Genomic DNA, 18,377 nt, shown 5'->3' on the forward strand with positions numbered 1-18,377 from the left:
GAATTTAGAGACATGGAAAAGAATAACAGTATTCTTTGCAGGGAAAACAAGTTTTTAAAATTAATTTACTGTAGGCCACTGATCCCCTAGAGAGAACCCAGAGGCCATCCAATATGTCTCCCTCATTTCAAAGAAGGGGAAATTGAGGTCCTGGGAAGTGAAATAACTTACCCAAGGTTACAAAGATTAGTATGAAGCAAAATTAGAACCCAAGTCCTCTGACTCCAGAATCAGGGTTCTTCCAACCAAACCACAATACCTCCACTGAGATGAGCTTTTATAAGCTCCAAATGAGGGCTTGGAGTCAATTCCCATCTAGCAAGATGGATGCTGTCAGGGAAGAGGCATGGGGCCACCTAATACTGTGAGCTGGAGAGGAGTGTTCCCACCTCAATTTTCTCCCTCCACCCTCATTCTGCCACCTTGCCTTCTCCTGCCTCTAGGCAGGAGGCCTTTGCCCAAGTAGAGGTCTTCTGCTACTTGGTCACAGAAGGAAGTCTATGCTAGGCTGAGACCTCTTATCCTGATCCTGTTGTTGGACTTCCTAGGCATGAGCCAGAGAGTCAAGGATTCAGAGAATGGTGAGGTGGGAAATGGGCCCTGGACATCATTAACTCCAATACCTTCAATTTATGAGGTGGAACCTGAGACCCAGAGAGATGAGAAGACTGGACCAAGGTCATCCAGCAAGTCAGTGATAGAATGAGCTGGAACTAGATGCCAATACTTGGGACTCTTGAGCCACTGCTTGGATTTCCAATAAGCATATGGTCCCCAGGAAAATCATTTCTCTGGCCTCAAGAAGCACCCAGGAAAAATGGGAAGGTCTTTCACCAAGCTGGACATATTGAGGGCTCCAAGCAAGGGGGTGAGGCAGGGAGGAGAATAGTACTCAGAGGAAGAGAACTAAAAAGGAAACCCACCCAAGACCATTCCCAAGAAGGTTCAATTCACAGCTGAGACACAGAACCAAGAACAGAACTCTCTCTGGAAGTGGCAGATGAAGCAGGGTTCACACATGCATCAAGTAAATCAAGGCAGTACTAGGTTCCAGACTCCTGTACTTACCGCTTCCAACCTAATGAAGCCATGGCTTTCCCTGGATAGAGCCCCATGGGGGGCTAAACAGAGAGTTCCATGGACAGTGACTGGGATGCTACTTTCTTTAACCTCAGAAATGGGAACTCAGGGCCACAGGTCCCCGTGGGGGAAAGAAGGTACATTCAAAGGCTGCCTCTTTTGGTTCTGAGACCTAGCTCCTATTCTTCTGACCCCCAACCCTCCTTCTTGGTCAGGAACCTCCTGTATTTGCTTCTCGCCACCACTTGCCCCAGATTCAGCAGCAGAGGCAGGTTTGGGACAGGAGGTGAGGATGTTGGGACAGAAAGCTGAGAGCCTTAAGATGAGAAGTGGCAATGAGTCCTCCCTGTTCCCCCAGGGGCCACAGAGTCCAAGCAGGAGGTTAAACAGTGATTGTCAGAGACCCAAAGCTGAAAACTAGCTTTCTTTTTCCCATCCCACTTCCGTCCCCACTCCCCATTCAGGATTCCACACTTGCCCAGCAGCAAATCTGCCTCTGAAGCTGCTGTGACATCAACACAATCCTGAACAGGGGCCATTGCAGGGAAGTTCCAGAAAATAGTAGGATCCCTGGGAAGGTGATATTTTGGAAAAGATATTCTATTCTCAAATCCCAGGGACCATAAAACTCTCAGATCTTGTCACAATAAAGTGCTTTACTGAGAGTAGATCCTTGGTCTTCCTTTATGATTGCTTCTTTCTTGTTCCTATTTTTGTGGGTGGGTAAGGGGGTAGGGCAGCTAGGCCTCCTGGCTCTGTGCCTTTCTGGCTGCAGTCAGGGGGACAATCCCCAAAGCCTTAGCAGGGAGCTGGGCACTGGCTGGATGAGCTGTATATGATAGATGGAGTTGCATGCTGGTTGAGTTTCTAAGCAGGTGGTAGGTGAGGAAAGGGTGGGAAGGGAGGGTGGGACTCTTCAAGACATGTCTACCTTGTTCCACCAACCCCATGGTGGCACCGGAGGCCGCAGCTGACATAGTGGCCGGAGCGGTGGTCTGTCTGCCCACTGTTAGCACCAGGTTAGAAAACAAGGGAGAAGGAAAGTAGTGAGGGAGATAAAAGGAAGGAAGAAAGGATGGAGGGAGAGAGGGAGAGAAGGAAGGAAGGAAGGAAGGAAGGAAGGAAGGAAGGAAGGAAGGAAGGAAGGAAGGAAGGAAGGAAGGAAGGAAGGAAGGAAGGAAGGAAGGAAGGAAGGAAGGAAGGAAGGAGAGAGGGAGAAAAGAAGGGAGGGGAAGAAGAAAGAAAAAAAGAAGGAAAGGGAGGGAGGAGAGGAAGGAAAAGGAGGAAGAAAGGAGAGAAAGAAGGAAAGGAAAGAGTGAAAAAGATCGGGAAAAGGATGGGGGTTGGGGAAGAAAGGACAGACACAGACAGAGGGATGGGCAAGATAAGGAAAGAAAAGAGACAAAGGAAGCAGAAAAAGATTAGAGTTCAAGTTTAGATGGAGAGACAAGACTGTTGGCACCAGAATCCCTGTCCCAAAACAGAGTGCAAACAAATCTAAGTCCATCAACATTTGGAAAAGCATTTGCCTCCTTTCTCCTTAGAAAACCCCAAATGGGGGCTTCTTGAGTGGGCACAGACCTATAGGACGAAGGGATGTGGGAAGGGGGAAACACAGCCGGGACCTGGGAAACAAGGTCCCCAAGTCCTCTACAGAGTAGCAGACAATGGAAAAAGTCCCATTAGTATTGGTGTGACATTATGCAGTCCTATTCTCAGCAGAACAATATCACAGCAAAAGTAACAGGAACTTTCAGGGTAAATAGAAGGGATGGGCAGGGAGAGATGGCACAAGGGAGTGAGGAAGGAGCTATGAGATGTGAACAGAAAGATGAACTATACGAGAGAGAGAGAGAGAGAGAGAGAGAGAGAGAGAGAGAGAGAGAGAGAGAGAGAGAGAGAGAGAAAGAGAGAGAGAGAGAGAGAGAGAGAGAGAGAGAGAGAGAGAATAAGAGAGAGAGAGAGAGAGAGAGAGAGAGAGAGAGAGACTACTAACATTCAGTTATTACAGAGTAACAGCAACATCACATGGTGCAGACATTTCATCCAGGCGTGGGGGGTGCATCCAGCTCCACTCCGGAGGCTGCCCCCAACCCTTCTCCTGGGATCATCCTTGTTTCATTCTCCTGGTCTGGCTTCCATTCACTATCTGCTTCTGGAGCCTTCACCCAGACACCTAACATCCTGAACCTGAGCCCTCTCTTCCCTGGCTTCCACTCCTAGCATCACCCTCTCCTCCGAGGTCACTGGCATTAGGTCTCCTCTCTCCTGTGCCCAAAGTGCCCAGAGAGAGGCGATGATCACAGACTGGTCAAATACCAGGCCTGGGATTAAGATCACCCAGTAGCTCCCCTTCTCCCGTAACCTCAGATTCGTTATCCTGAGCCATCAGCACTTATATCTTTCCCTGGACAAGATAAGATCTTCGATGGTTTTTAAAAACAAAAACAAAACACAAGACCCAGAGGCCACAAAGCTGCCAAACCAACACGCCTGGACAAACACATGGGAGACCTGTAGTTCTCACTGCGGGGCTGTGGGCAGCACAAACACTCAGTGGAAAAGAGAGACCCCTGAGACACAGGTAAGATACTGAGGAAGAAAGAGACACAGAGAAGAGCAAACAAAACGGAACAGGACTGTAGTTGGAATGTGGCCTTCCACCAGACCCCTCTCCTCCTGGGGCTGGGGCAGCAGGTGCCACCCACCACCATCCCTGCAACAAGATACAGGGTAGGACCCTGGTTATGGAGCAGCAGTCTTCAGGGGGCCCCACTCTGCAGCTGAGATGAACACATTAGGCTCCAGATGGTGCTTACACAAGCCCAAGAGAGACCATGATCATGTGGGGGCACGGTGGAAGGACCATGGGAGGGCCAGGCTTGGAAAGACAGGTTTGCCTGGACATTGGCAAAGATGTGGGCAGAAGGGAGCATGTATGGGAGGGGACAGGAAATTGGTTGAGAATGAAGCTGGTTATTAGAGCCAATGAAAAAGCCTTGGAGCTGGGTCCTTCTCTGGGTTTTCTTCTTGACAAGCTTAGCTTGGAAAAAGTCTTGACTCTCAGACCTCTTGAACAAGAAAAAAAATTCACAGCAAGGAAGCCAGCACCTTATTCTTTCTTTTTTGGGGAAAAACTGTTCTCACCTGAGAAGTTTCGTGTTGCCAGCATAGTGGTAAGGATCGCCCCCTGTGAGAGAGAAGATTTAGTCAGTCATTCATTCATCCAACAAGCATTTTTCATTACTATTATTTTTTTTAAACCCTTACCTTTTGCCTTAGAATCCATACTGTGTATTGGCTCCAAGGCAAAAGAATGGTAAGGGCTAGGCATTGAGGTTAAGTGACTTTCCCAGGATCATATAGCTAGGAAGTATCTAAGGCCAAATTTGAACCCTGCTCCTACTGACTTTCAGGCTTGGCTAGCCACCTAGCTGCCCCTCAACTAGCATTTATTTTTTTTTTTACCTTTTAACTTTTAAAAAATTACACGAAGAAACAATTTGAAAATTTTTTTTCTGAAATTTTACAATTCAGTTTCTCTCCCTCTCCCACCCCGAGGAGTAAATAATCTCATCTAGATTACCAGTGCTTTCACACAATACATATTCTCATATTGTTCATGCGGTGCCAGAAGACATGTATCACACATATAATAAACTCAAGAAGGAAATAAAGTAGAAGATGTTGTGCTTTGATCTGCAATCAGATTCCAATAGTTCTTTCTTTGACTTATGGATAGCATATTTCATCATGAGCCCCTTGTGGATATCTGGGAAAATTGTTTTATTCAACAAGCATTTATTAAGTGCCCATGGGTGCACAGTACTCTGCTAAGTCCTGGGAATAAAACTATGCTTGCCATCAAGAAGCTTACAGTCCATTGGGCCAACCTCCATCTAGGCCAATGGGATAATCCTTCTCATCTCAAAATTCTTAGATAAATGATGAGATTTCACAGTTGCAAGGGGCATTCCATACTAGACTTCCCAGGAATGTGGCCTCTTCATTTTATTCATGAGGGGACATACCTGAAGTAGCAGAAGAGAATTGCCCAAAGTCACATCTGGAATATCTCCTGACTCTCCACCTATTCTACTGATCCTTTGCGCCACACAGCCTCCATTAGAGGAAAGCAACCATGGAAATCCTCACAGAAAAATCCCCTTATGTCAGTCACCAAATGCCTATTTAAGGAAGTCAGTGTGATGAGCACTGGGGATATAATACCAAGTGAGATCATCCCTTCCTTCAAGAAACTATTTGGGAGAAAATAACATGTAAATGTATTAGTAAATATAAGAAAACATGAGAAGGGTTCAATCATTCACACTTGAGGGGGAATCAGGAAAGTAACCCAGGGACCAGACCTTGAGGAAAGCTAAAAATGGGGCAGCTAGAGCCAGGCCTGGGGATGGGAGGTCCTGGGTTCTAATGTGTTCTTAGACACTTCCTGGCTGTGTGAGCTTGGGAAAGTCACTTAACCCCCAGTTGTCCAGCTCTTACCGATCTTCTGCTTTGGAACCAATACACAGTACTGATTCTAAGAGAGCACGGTAAGGGGTTAAAAAAAGAAGACAGAAAGCTAAAGGTGATGAGAGAGTATATTCAAGGCCCACAGGCAGGAAACAGAGTACTAGGATTGGGAAATGCCAGGTATTCCCATTTGTTTGGAGTACAAATGCACAAGGAGGGGATCATATAGCATTAAAATCTAGAGAGCAGAAAGGAGCTAGAGCAGGGTGGGGAGCACAACACATTGGGGCTGGACCTAGAATCAGGAAGTCCTGGGCTAGAATTCTGGGTTTCAGTGGGATAGTGTCTATAAAACACTTTGCAAACCCTTAATGTGGTAGTGATGCAGCTTTTTATATGCTACATATATTTATGCTTCGGGGCCAGCATTTATATTTGTATTTATTGCATGTTGGTCAGTTTGTATTCTTATTAATCTTTCCTTCCACACATTCTACTTATGTGATCACATATAAGTCATTAAACCTCTCCAAGCTTGGTTTCCTCATTTATAAAATGGGGGCAATAAGATCTGTGGCAGTACTCAGTGCTGCTAGGAGGAAAAAATGAGAACATAGATGCTATTAAGCCAGATTGTCAAGGACCAAGCTGAGGAATTTAGATTTTTCCCTTCCCAGAAGCTACAGGGAAACAGTGAAGATCCTGGGGCAAGGAGGAGGCCTGTGCCTTGGGGAGATTATTCTGGATGAAGGCAGCAGTGTGAAGGAAGGCCTGGAGAGGGGCCAGACTGGAAGCAAGGAGACCCTTTAGGAAGTTACTACAGTGCCGGCTAGCAAAAAAGGATCTAATAAACTCACACTAAGGATTAAATGGCTGCTGACATTGAATGTGGAATCAACCCCTCCCAAGATGTTTTCATTTTAACACAGGATGAGGCTCTTTGAGCCAAAGGAAAGAATATCTCATTGGGGAATTTTCAGCATCAGCTAGCTAGTGAGGAAGGCTTCCCCCCCCCCCCCATTCTGTAGAAAATCAGAGTATCCTGGAAAGGAGTGGCCCTATGGGGCCTTGACCTTTACTTTTAATTGCCTGAAAGTCCTGATTAAGCAAACAGGTTCACGATCTGCTTTATGTTTGTTTTTTCTTTTTTTATGGTGACAGTAAATGGTTGAGTTCTACTTCTAAAGCCTTGAGGGCACCTATGAAATCAGTTTAAAAACCTGCTCTCCATCTAGCTAGCAAGGTACAAAGTAGGGAGCAGGATGGCAGAGGAGAGGAGAGAAGGAAGCAGAGCCTCGATGCCCCTTCCTCTCCCTTCCCAGCTCACTCATTGGATGCTGGCTATCTGAGCCGACCCCAAGTTGGGATCCACAAGGTGAGGCATTTTATTACTTATTTTTTGTACAGCTCCACCCCAAGCCCCTCCAAGAGAGTCTGCCTTCCCTGGCCAACTGCTCTGCCCAGAAATTCTTGGCTCTCACCCCAAGGACCAAACCCACGCTAGGCGTCCCTGAAGGCTCGGGGAATAGTCCTTATCTTCAGCCTTCACATTCTATAGCGGATTTCTCAACCCTAAGCACAGCTCTGAGATTTGGGGAGAGCCAAGAAGGAGGCAGCTTTTTAAGGAGAAAATGCACCCCCCCTTTTCCTCGGAGAAGCGGACACATGGGTGAAGAATACCGGATACGTGGCCAGGTGCGCTTTGCCTGACTGCTATCTTTTTACCTAGGGAAGTTCACTGAGTTATGTGTCTGACGGTCCATCAGGGAATGGCTGTGTGCAAAAACAGACACTGATAAAGTTTTTAAACACTGTATGACCTGCCCTACCCAATGTCCCATTTTTTTCCTGAGAAAAAGCAAGGAGAGTTTCCGCTGAGGAGGAATGGAGGAGGCTACAGATGCTGGCAGAAGTGACATGTGGGGGGTTTGGATTCTTCTTTGTCAGAAGGGCGAGCTCAGTTCAGGTAGGGGGACATGATGAGAGAGGGAGGGTCATGCCTTCAGACATCTGGGAGGTAAACACAGAAGCATCCAAAACCTTTTTAAAGAAAAGAAAAGGCTTTACCTTGAGCTTTCTCCTGGCATTGAATTTCTTCAGACACTCCACAGTCTCCTGCCTGTGCATCATAGAGGCCACGGTTGAGCGTTGCTGGGGGAAGGAGGAGACTCTGTTAGAAGAGCAGCAGGAAGCCCTCAAGAAGGGAAAACATTATTCTGTTGCAGACCAGGAAAGGGGGCCGGTGGGGAGAAGGAGACTGTGGCATCACACTGAAGAGGGTGTCACTACCAGGCTACTTTGTCCCAATGACACAGTTCAGAGACACAAATTCACTAATTAAAGATCAAGTCCTGACTCTGGGAAGCTTTGGTGGCTTAAACCAACCCATCTCCTGAGCAACCAGCACCATCTTAAACTATCCTTCCCTCTGGTGTACTTCTATATCTGTTTTTGGAAATTCCGACCTTCCGTTTTAGAATCAATATTGCATATCAGTTCCAAGGCAGAAGAGTGGTAAGTTAGGCTGGGCAATGGGGGTTAAGTGACTTGCCCAGGGTCACACAGCTAGTAATAGAGACTGGAGGTTTCTCCTGTACTGGATCTGTCATATTCTTGACTGGGCATCAGCTTTGTGCCTAAATCTGTTTTATTAATTATTCATACTGTTCCTAGTTCTGAACCGTTAGGATCATGGTGTATCCCACCTCCTTCACCTCCCCACGTTCCCATTCCAGAAGGGTAGTGAGAATTCTCCTACACTGACAAATGGTGGCAGGTGGACGATGGGGGAAACATGGGGCATGTTACTAAGGACTCTGGCATTCCAGAGGGATCCCTCAAACCTGCTCGTGCTCCTTATTCCATTTCTGGTGATGTGTCCCCCAAACCACACCTCCACCTGAATTTGGCCATGCCCATTTTCCAGGGTTTGGGGGCAAGGTGAAGATTTCTCTGGAATAGGAGATGCCTAACCCCCAGATCCTAATAAATAATAAATATGCAAACCCTGATCCACACCCGGGGCTGCTACTCTATGACCTGCTAGGCTATTCCATCCACCCCAAGGGCTACTCCATCAGCTCAGGGTTATGGAGCGGCTATTCCGTCAGCTCCAGAGCTACTATGCTCCACTTGGAGCTGCTATACTCTACACCTGGAGAGCTGCCATTCTATCAGCTCCAGAGAGGCTATTCTACTAGACTTGGGCTAACCCATCAGCCCTAGGGCTACCTGATTAGCCCACAGACTATTCCACCAGCTATTTGGCTATTATGCCACCATAAACCTCTTCTTCAAATAAAATTTCTTTTCTTACTTCTGGATCGAACAGTTTGAGTCTCACATTCTTGGGATAAGACTCTGCTACAAACTTGGGTGTTTCTCCCGCAACACTAGGAAGTATCTGAGGCTAGATTTGAACTCATATCTTCCTAACTCCAGGCCCAGCACTCTATCCACTGAGCCACTTAGCTGCCTTGACCGATTATAGGTTTACCAACCTGGAAAGAGTAAGATTCCTGATCTGTCCTGATTGTAAGAGCTCCAGAGATTATAGTTATCAAAAGTGGATGAACCTAGTATCCCTAGAACGCAAGAGGAGATCCCATAAGAGTGCTCACCCTCATCCCTATCATTTCCTGGGTGCATAAAGAAAGCCTGACCATCTCAGCACCCATGTGCCAAATCCTGGGGCCCTAAGGGAGATACTTACGCAGACCCATGGGTGTTTCAGGGCCTCATGAGCTGTGATCCTTTTGGCAGGGTTGATGGTTAACATCTGGTTGATAAGGTTTTTGGCTTCAGGAGTGACAGTATCCCACTCAGGGGATGGGAACTAGGGGAGGAGGAAGAGGGAAAAAAGCATATGAAAAAATCCAGAGTGATTCCTGAAATTTTCTCAAGAGACTAAATCATCAGCACTCAAAATAAGCCTCCTTACCAATCCTACCTCCCCCCTCTGCTCATCCACCTTTCTCCCCAGATCCCTTTGCCTTGACCCCTCACAAATGCTGTATACTCGGGGATGAGGCAGGAACAAGAAAAATGCCCCTTTCGGATGGGTCCCACTGTCGAGGGGCTGACCGATGAAAAGACCCCCCTCCCACCAGGCAAAGGGGGAAAGTCCTAGGAGTAGGGCAGGGAAGAGTTTTAGCTGTGCTCTGTGAAGAAAAGGCCAAAGAGTCCCCAACAGAAGAACTTACATCATAAGCTCCAGCCTTGATCTGCTGATAAAGTTTGTGTTGGTCTTCGTCCCAGAATGGGGGGTAGCCCACCAGCAGAATGTAGAGGATCACACCTGAGGAGGAACAGGGAGATGGGGAGGGAAAGAAGACTCGATCTTGTCCTGGCTTCCATAGCTGTTCAAGTCAGCCATGCAGGCTCAGGGAGGCAGATCTCATGCCTTGGGCACCAAGAGCTCCCTCACCCATCCACATACACCTCGGACCCCTGTTTTAGACCCCCTTTTGTTGTCTCCTCAATGAGGGATTTAACAGGTTCATGTGAGAAGGGTGTGAGCTAAGCTGGCTCACAGAGCTTCTGACTTTCCCTCCTATACAATCACAGGCCTACTAGAAAGGTCCTCTGAGGCCTTCTGGTCAATCCTCTTAAATTTACAGATGAGGAAACTGAGGCACAGTGAGGTTCAAATGAGTGCAGGATTTGGAAGTGGATGGAACCTCAGAGATCATCAAGCTCAGCCTTTCACTCCCACCTGTACAATATAAGATTCCTCAGGGCAGGGGTCATGTAAACTGCCTGCTGGTCCCCTGCGCCTCAATGGCCAGGCCAACATCTGACAGTTTCATTGTGGCTCCTTAATTTATGACTTCATATCCTGTGAGCCTAGTACAGCTCTTGGAATACCATTGTTTATTTGTGGTTTTTCAGTCATGTCTGACTTCCTGACCCCATTTGGGGATTTCTTGTCAAAGATACCGGACTGGTTTGCCATTGCCTTCTCCAGCTCATTTTATACATGAGGAAACTGAGGCAAATGGGTAGTGACTTATCCAAGGTCACACAACTAGTGAGTGTCTAAGGCCAAATTGGAACTTCAGGACCAGCCTTCTATCCACAAACTAGCTGCCTCTTAAATACTATATCTGCTGGCAAAGGTTGAAACCATAGAAGTTTATAGTCATAAACACACACACACACACACACACAATTTTCTCTTTTTCTTAAACCCTTCCTTTCTGTTTTGTAATAAATACGGTTTATTGGTTTCAAGACAGAAGAGTGGTAAGGGTTAAGTGACTTGCCCAGGGTCACACCGCTAAGAAGTATGAGGCCTCATTTGAACCCAGGACCTTGCCTTTCTAGGTCTGGTTCTTGACTCACTGAGACACCTAACTGCCCCCTAATTACTTCTTTCCAGGTATGATCGTTTTCCATTGCACAAAAGCCTTCAATGACATTCTATTGCCTGATGGAGAAAATCCAAACTCCACAGAAATGCCTTTCAGGCTTGCCCCAATCTGGCCTCTCCCTTTTAGCCTCAAAGCATTAGCTCCATGGTTTTCTCTAAGCTGCAGCCTGTCCTGAGTTTTCTTCCTCCCAAGCCTTCATTCATATTATTCTGTATGGCTGGCTGGGCTCAAAGGCTGCTTTCTCCACAAAGCCTCTTTCGGTCAATAGTCATCTGTCCCTCATCTGCATTTTTATAAACTTGTGCTATTATATATATTTTAACTTTAACCCCCCCCCCCCAATTTTAAGTAGAAACATTTTTGACAATTTTCTGACATTTTGTGACTATTATATTTTTTAAAGGAGAGGACTCTCAGACGGTGACTTCAGTACGCCGAGTGTGAAAATTCCCTCTTTGGTTTCAGTTTGGACACTAATGTATAACTTCTCGTTTGGGAGAGCTGCCTGGATACACCAATTATTGCTGCTGTTGTTCAGTCATTTCAGTCATGTCTGATTCTTCGTGACCCCATTTCTTTCTCCAGCTCATTTTATAGAAGAGGAAACTTTGGCAAACAGGATTAAGTGATCAGCCCAAGGTTAAGTGACTAATAAGTGCTGAGACCAAATCTGAACACAGGGAGATGAGTCTTCCTGACTCCAGGTCCAGGCTCTGTCCACTGAGCCACCTACCTGCCCCACACTGAAGCGTTCAGTAATTTGGACAGTCACACAGCTAGTGTGTGTCAGAACTTAAATTCAGATCTGCCTAATAAAACTGGCCCTCTCCATTAGGCCAAGCTGTTTCTTATTATTATATATACAATCTATGTGATATATCTCTGCACTGGGTGCCGAATACATTTTTAAGAGAATGAATGAGCATCTCTCATGAAGATCACAGGTTCAGAGGATCATTTAGAGTTGGAAGAGATCTTATAGTTCTCTTAGTCCAGTTTATTTATTTTATAGATAAGAAAACTGAGGCCCAGAGAAATAAAGTGATTTGTCCAAGGTTGTAAGACATTTCAGACAACTAGGTGGTACAAAGGATAAAGGGCTGGCCTCAAACATGTACTAGCTATGTAACCTTGAGCAAATCAGTTAACCCTGTTTGCTCAGTTTCCTTATCTGTAAAATGAGAAGGAAATGGCAAATCACTCCAAGACCTTTGCCAAGAAAACCCCAATAACTCAACAACAAATACAGACAGCTACATAATGACAGTATCTAGTTTACAACTAACCCAACGAATCAGGGCTTCTAGCAATGGCTAGTCAAGTGAATGAGCATTTGGCATGTGCTTCTTCCTAACGGCATCTATCCTAATTCACTCCATTACCCTCCCCAAGTTGGGCTGTTCTCCAGCTCCCATGTAGCCTTGCTGCTAGACTCACCACAAGCCCAGATATCCACAGGCTTGCCGTAAGCCTCTTTGCGTAGAACCTCTGGGGACAGGTAGCCAGGAGTGCCTGCAAAACCTGGCCAGGAAGAAAGAGTAGAGACATGAGATGGGGTATTAGGGATCTTCTCTGGGAAGGAATGTCAGATTCAGCTTGTTCACTGCCACTTCCCTCTGCCCTCTCCCATGACCATATCTGTACACACAAGCATGTTCATTTTCTCTCTCTGACTCTCTGTCTCTGTTTCTCTCTCCCCTTCCTTCTCTTTCTCTCCCCCTCCTTCCCTCCTTTCCTTCTCTCTCTCCCCCTCCTTCCCTCTCTCCTTTCCTTCTCTCTCTCCCCCTCCTATCCCCTTCTCCTTTCCTTTTCTCTCCCCTCCTTCTCTCTCTCCCCCCTCCTTTCCTTTTCTCTCTCCCTCTCCTTTCCTTCTCTCTCTCTCTCTCTCTCTCTCTCTCTCTCTCTCTCTCTCTCTCTCTCTCTCTCTCTCTCTCTCTCTCTCTCTCTCTCTCCCTTCCTTCCTCCCTCCCTCCCCTCCCCTCCCCCCCATTACTCACCAAACCATGCCTGCTGGTCCCCCTGCACCTCGATGGCCAGGCCAAAATCTGCAAGTTTCACTGCGGCTCCTTTGCACTTACTGGCCAAGAGGAGGTTCTCTGGCTGTTGGGCCAAGCCAGTCAGCAAAGTGTACAAGAGGCACCGAATATTGTGAAAACACAGGGGGAGGGTTAAGAGGGAGACAGGGGTGGGGAATGGGAAACAAAACAGAAACAACAACAAACAGTTTGCAGAAAAGGGTTAGAGACTTTGGACTGAATTCTGCCAAGGAGAGGCTGCCCGACCCTGGGAGGAGAACTCATTCAACTGACTCCCAGAGCCACAAATCCAATTTGTCAGGAACTGGGCTCAGCAGGGCAGAGAGAAGAAGGCAACTGACAGCCTTGGTGGCTTAAGGGAGCTTCACTTTCTAAATGTCCTCTGGATCACATAGTGTAAGATCATCAATTTGGAGACAGATAAGATCATCAGTTTCAAACCTCTGATTTTACAGATGAGGAAATGGAAGCATAGAGACACAGTGACTTGCCCAGGGTTACACAGCTAGCACATATCAGAGACAAGATTTGAACCCAAGCCTTCCTGACTCCATGCCACATAGCTGCTCTGATCCAGCCTCATCAGGTATGTTGTTATCATCATCCCATCTGCGACAAGGTGTTGGTGCTTCAGGACCTATGATTTCCCAATTCTAGGGATTCTTAGGAACTCCAGTTCCTTCAATCATCTTTTCCTGATGGCTCTATCACAGAAGGGGGTCTCCTGCAACCTCCTCCCACTACTACCCACTTCACTCTGTCTTGACTCCCATTAGGTACTTGTGATGTGATGTTTTGGGTGTCTATCCCAAACCTAGGGCTTCAGAGTATAGGTACTGGAGCTGTCCTGGGTACTAAAAGCCACCATTCAAATAACCTAAAACCTCTTCCTCTGAGCAGTCTCCCTTAACCCTAAAATGGAGTACTTGGAAATGCATTCAAGTCTTCTCCTGGGATCAAAGAGAGTATTCCTGACTAGCAATCACTATTGCCCTTAGGGCCCACATTCCCTAGACATTTCTGAGTTGTTTGCCCATGCTGTAGATGGTAATGCTTGGTTCAACCAGCCTGGGAAACTCAGTCTCTCCCAATGAGAGACCAGAACAGCTGCTTCACAGGCTCTTCAATGGCCTCCCCTGGAAACTGTAGATGGACAGAATTGAAGGTGGTCCAGTTGCTACTTTGAAGGACAGTAGGTTATCACAGTCCAAAACAGACACTGTCACCTAAAGTGTCTTTTACCAGCTCTAGAAAGCCATCGGCTCCCATTTCTGCATTTCACCCTAGGGTGAAGCAAAAACCAAAACCCAGAGCTCATTCACAGGGTCACAGATCTAGAACTGGAAAAACCACCTAAGGCCATTTCATCCAACCTCCTCATTTGACATATGAGGAATTTAGCCCCACGAGGATTAAGTGACTTGTTCAAAGTTCTGCAGACAATAAGCATCAGAGGCAGGATTTGAATTCACACCCCCTGATTCCAAAGCTGTGCTTATTCCACTGAATCGCTTTGCTTCCTAAAACAGGCCCTACGTAGCTGCTGTCTCTAATGCTTTCCCTGCTATAAGAGATAAAGACATCTTGCTCCAGAAAGAAGTTCTGTTCTCTGAGTGAATGGAAACTTCACTGTGCTCAAGCATTAGCTCCATAGAGGGCAGCAGGACGACAAAAATATCCAGGTTATCTTGTGATTTATGATACTGCCTTCGAGTCAGGAAAGAGAAAATGACTTTGGCCTACTCCCATGGCCATTGTAGCATGATATAGAAAACTTCAGACACCAAAGGCCATCATTCCCAGCTCAGGTCACCTTACACAGATTCCCAGTCTACGGAGAAGCTGTGTTACTGGAAAGATCCTTTACAGAAGAAGGAAGACTCGACCAAACAATTCCAACAGGGATTTTCTGCCTGAGAATAATAGTTCTCTCCTGAATCCTAACAAAACCACTGGGAAACTGGCTGAGTTTACTCTAGTAAGAATAAATGAGTAAGAACTCCTGGCCTCAGAAAACAACATTTTTGCTTCAATTCAGGGAAGATATGGTCCCAGCCCCAACCTTGATTCCAGATCTGAAAACCATCAGGGGAAGTTACTGTGTCAAAATCATCATGACCACACTAGTTCCCCAAAATTCTTTCTAGAAGGATCCACATTGGCCCCACAGTCTGGCTGGGTGCTTGGTTATGAGTCTTTATCTTATTTCCCCCATCTAAATTTTAAAAATAGCACAGATTAAAAGTAAAGTTACTCAGAATGGGTTATCTCCAACAAGGGAAATGAGATGCTAAAAGGATCCTAACATCACCACCACTACCTCAGTGCCTCAACACACACATGTTGTCCAACTTCAAACTCTGAAGGCCTTAAGTCAAAACTTTAGCAAGAATAAGTTGGGCTGATCACAGCATTAACATAACCCTTAGTAAATTCTCAAAGCCATGTAATCTAGGCTAAGGGTGTCCTCTGGAAGCATTTTATTGATTACAGATTTAGAAATAGAAGGATCCTTCAAAGTCATCTGGTTCAACCCCCTCACTTTACAGAGGAGAAAGATCCTTTTACTCTAAATGCAGTGTTCTGGGGAATTCTTTCCCACACTGTCAGAGCAATAATGGGCATAGTCACTACCCACCTTCCAAGAAGATGGCATAGAGTGGAGCTAAATACCAAGTCCAAAGCCTAAAACTCGAGTTTGATGAAGTAGCTTCTCTTCATCTGGCAATGCCCACCTGAAGCTTTAGCTATCCCCACTTAATTGGCACTAGGATGGGGGCAGGAAATAGCAAAGCTACAATGCCTAGCAATGTCCAATGGAATCTGCCCAAGGAGACAGACTTGATGCCCAGGAGATGGTGACCAAGACTCTGAGATTCATACTGTTCTGGAAATGGTCAATGGCTCTTCAAAGGATTTATGAGCTGTGCCTGTCCAGAATATCAAGGGCATTCCCATGGGCCAAAAGTCTTGGTTTTGGGGTTGAAATTTCCAGCAGATTCTGTAAGAACATCACCGCCCTGGCTAGTGGCCCAGGACCACATAATACTGTTGCTGCCTATGGAGTATGAACCAGGTAGGTGGGCTTCCCAGCCCTTCCTTCCTGACTCTATACTCTGTCAAGGGCTCTGGCTCCTGAGTTTGCACATGGTTCCTGGGCCACCAGAGTTGTTAGAATCAATGTTCTTTGTTTTTCATCTTTTCTTTATCAGCAGGGGCCAAGCAAGTACTGCCTCCTACCCTAACCCTCTAGGCTCATTCTAACAAATGCAAGGGCTCTGGGTAAGGGGCTTTTATTCTGCACAGTAAGACTGGGGAGATCAAAAGGTGTGGGGAAGGACAGGAGTCTTATGTGCATATTCCTCAGAGCTCATCCAAAACTGGTCATGTCAATGTATGGCTTCAGTTAAAGCTTTTACATAAACAAGCCCCTCACCAGGACAGAATAGCAAAGACATTTTCCAGTGGTGGGCAGAAAGGATTCACTTTATGAAAGAGTTTCTCCCTAAATGGAGCTAGAAGGAGAAGCAACAGATAGGGAGTGAGAATTAAGGAATGGCAAAAGTGATACTGGGTTGCTTTCTACTTCCTACCAAGTAGGCAAAAAAAAATGGGCCACAGTGCGCTGGGACAAGGTTTCCCTTTGGGAAAACTCCTCTTTGGCTGAGATGATCTTTTCTTCATCATCCATGATAGGGCTCAGCTTCTCAGACAGGAAACTATTTACCCTCCCAAGAAGAGTAGAGAAGGGATATCTCAGAGTCAAAGGCAAGGGTCAAAAATTATATTTTATTCTCCACCCTTCACCCATGTCTGAAAATCATGTCTTGTGTGTTAGCATTCACTGGAGGTTTAAATCTATTGTAATTTTTTTTAAAAAAGACATGAATCATGGGATTTCAGAGCAAGAAGGAATCTTAGAAATCACTTGATCACGAAATAACTATCTCTACACCATGGATGGTGGAATTTTCTAGCATTAAGAATCATAAAAGTCATATTGAAAAATCTCCTTCAATTATGCTCCCTAGTACATTACTAGTGGAATGGGCATTATTAATTATAATTATTTGGGCAGCTATTTTGTCCATTTCTAGCCCTGGCTCCCAAAGCCCTGAGTCAAACAGAGACCTAATAGCACTGGACTAGACCCTTTAAGGAGGAAATAAGAAGTCCACCTTACCATCAGTTTTCCCTTGGTCACCCTTTCATTGGAATGAGCGGTTATAGGCTTGGTGGGGTTTTCTCTAAGGCTCACTGTCATTGATTCTCATCTTAACCTCTTGGTCCATCCTACAACATCAAATCCCTTTTTCTCTCCAGGACACTGGGTAGGCCCATTGTAATTAAAAAGAAGGAGTTTCACCCTGGAACATTTTAGATACTCTAACCCCAATAGCAACATGGAAGAGTTGTGTCCTATGGTAGAATACTTGTCTGTGGCCATATTCCTATTGGAAGAGGTTGAAGCTATCCTGGAATTCTACTGATTACACTCAAAAGACACAAGATTTTTTTGTAACTTGGAAATTTTTGTTTGTTTTTCCTCTTTTTTCAGCAAGGATTCTCTCCCTGTTTGCAGGAAATACCTGGAGAGGGAAAGGAAGCACAGACTGGAAGCATCTTGGTTCCAGAGTTAAAGAAATAATGAATAGCAACAATGAGGTTAAGAACAAGAGAAAAATCTAGCTTGTCTATTGTCCCAATACCTGAGAATCTCCAACCATGACATCCAGATATTCCCAGCCAACCCTAGCAATACCCTCAACACACACACACACACACAAAAACACACACACACACACACACACACACACGCACACGCACACACACACTCCCACCCAATTGGCTAGTTGCCTCCAAGAGAGTTGTAGGGGCAGGGGTAGTTATCCCTTCATAGTCTGGAGAGCAGCTAGGGACTCCCCCTTTTCTCATTGTGGCAGGAAATTGGGCTGCATGGAAGAGGCATGAGAAAACCAGGAAATATGGGGCACCTACAAGGTTACAGAAAGCAAAGGACTAGGACACAGAGCAAACCAGACAAGGCATGCAGACCGGAGAATAGCCATTTAGCCTTCGGAAAGGGGCATCAGAACTGATCTCTGGGGCAGGAAGTTCTGATTGCAATGATGTGGGTTTCCAATATGAAATTAGAGCTTAATGGGATGGTTTCAACATTCCTGCCCTAACTGGGATTGAAAGTCTCTCCCACTCCTTTACACAAGGGTCCTGCCCAATTTTCTACGTGACAGCTGCTAACTCAAACACTCATGATACTGTAGAAAGGGGCATGGCTTCCCCATTCCACAAAAGGGCAGAAATGCAGGTGCCCTACTGATCCCAGAAGTGCCAGACCACAAGATGGACTTATCTTGCCACCATCTGGGAAGCAAATACAGCTGCCCACAACTAA

General features: G+C 46.0%; 1 protein-coding gene across 23 annotated transcripts in view; it reads right to left on the reverse strand.

Annotated features, from left to right (window-relative positions):
• Nucleotides 1-18,377, reverse strand: part of CAMK2B (calcium/calmodulin dependent protein kinase II beta) — a 311,330-nt gene that overhangs the window by 57,725 nt on the left and 235,228 nt on the right. For 14 of the 23 annotated variants that reach the window (XM_007475863.3, XM_007475855.3, XM_056813035.1 and 11 more), the window contains exons 7-12: nucleotides 12,926-13,028; nucleotides 12,366-12,449; nucleotides 9,759-9,853; nucleotides 9,269-9,391; nucleotides 7,624-7,707; nucleotides 4,228-4,270 (exon numbers count right to left, since the gene is read on the reverse strand). In XM_007475863.3, coding sequence (XP_007475925.1) covers nucleotides 4,228-4,270; nucleotides 7,624-7,707; nucleotides 9,269-9,391; nucleotides 9,759-9,853; nucleotides 12,366-12,449; nucleotides 12,926-13,028 — 532 coding nt within the window. Of the gene's footprint in view, nucleotides 1-2,011; nucleotides 2,087-4,227; nucleotides 4,271-7,623; nucleotides 7,708-9,268; nucleotides 9,392-9,758; nucleotides 9,854-12,365; nucleotides 12,450-12,925; nucleotides 13,029-18,377 lie in introns of all 23 variants that reach the window. The other 9 variants (XM_001370017.4, XM_007475861.3, XM_001369990.4 and 6 more) reach the window with 1 other exon arrangement.

This window comes from Monodelphis domestica, chromosome 1, assembly GCF_027887165.1.
Source record: "Monodelphis domestica isolate mMonDom1 chromosome 1, mMonDom1.pri, whole genome shotgun sequence".
Lineage (NCBI taxonomy): Eukaryota > Metazoa > Chordata > Mammalia > Didelphimorphia > Didelphidae > Monodelphis > Monodelphis domestica.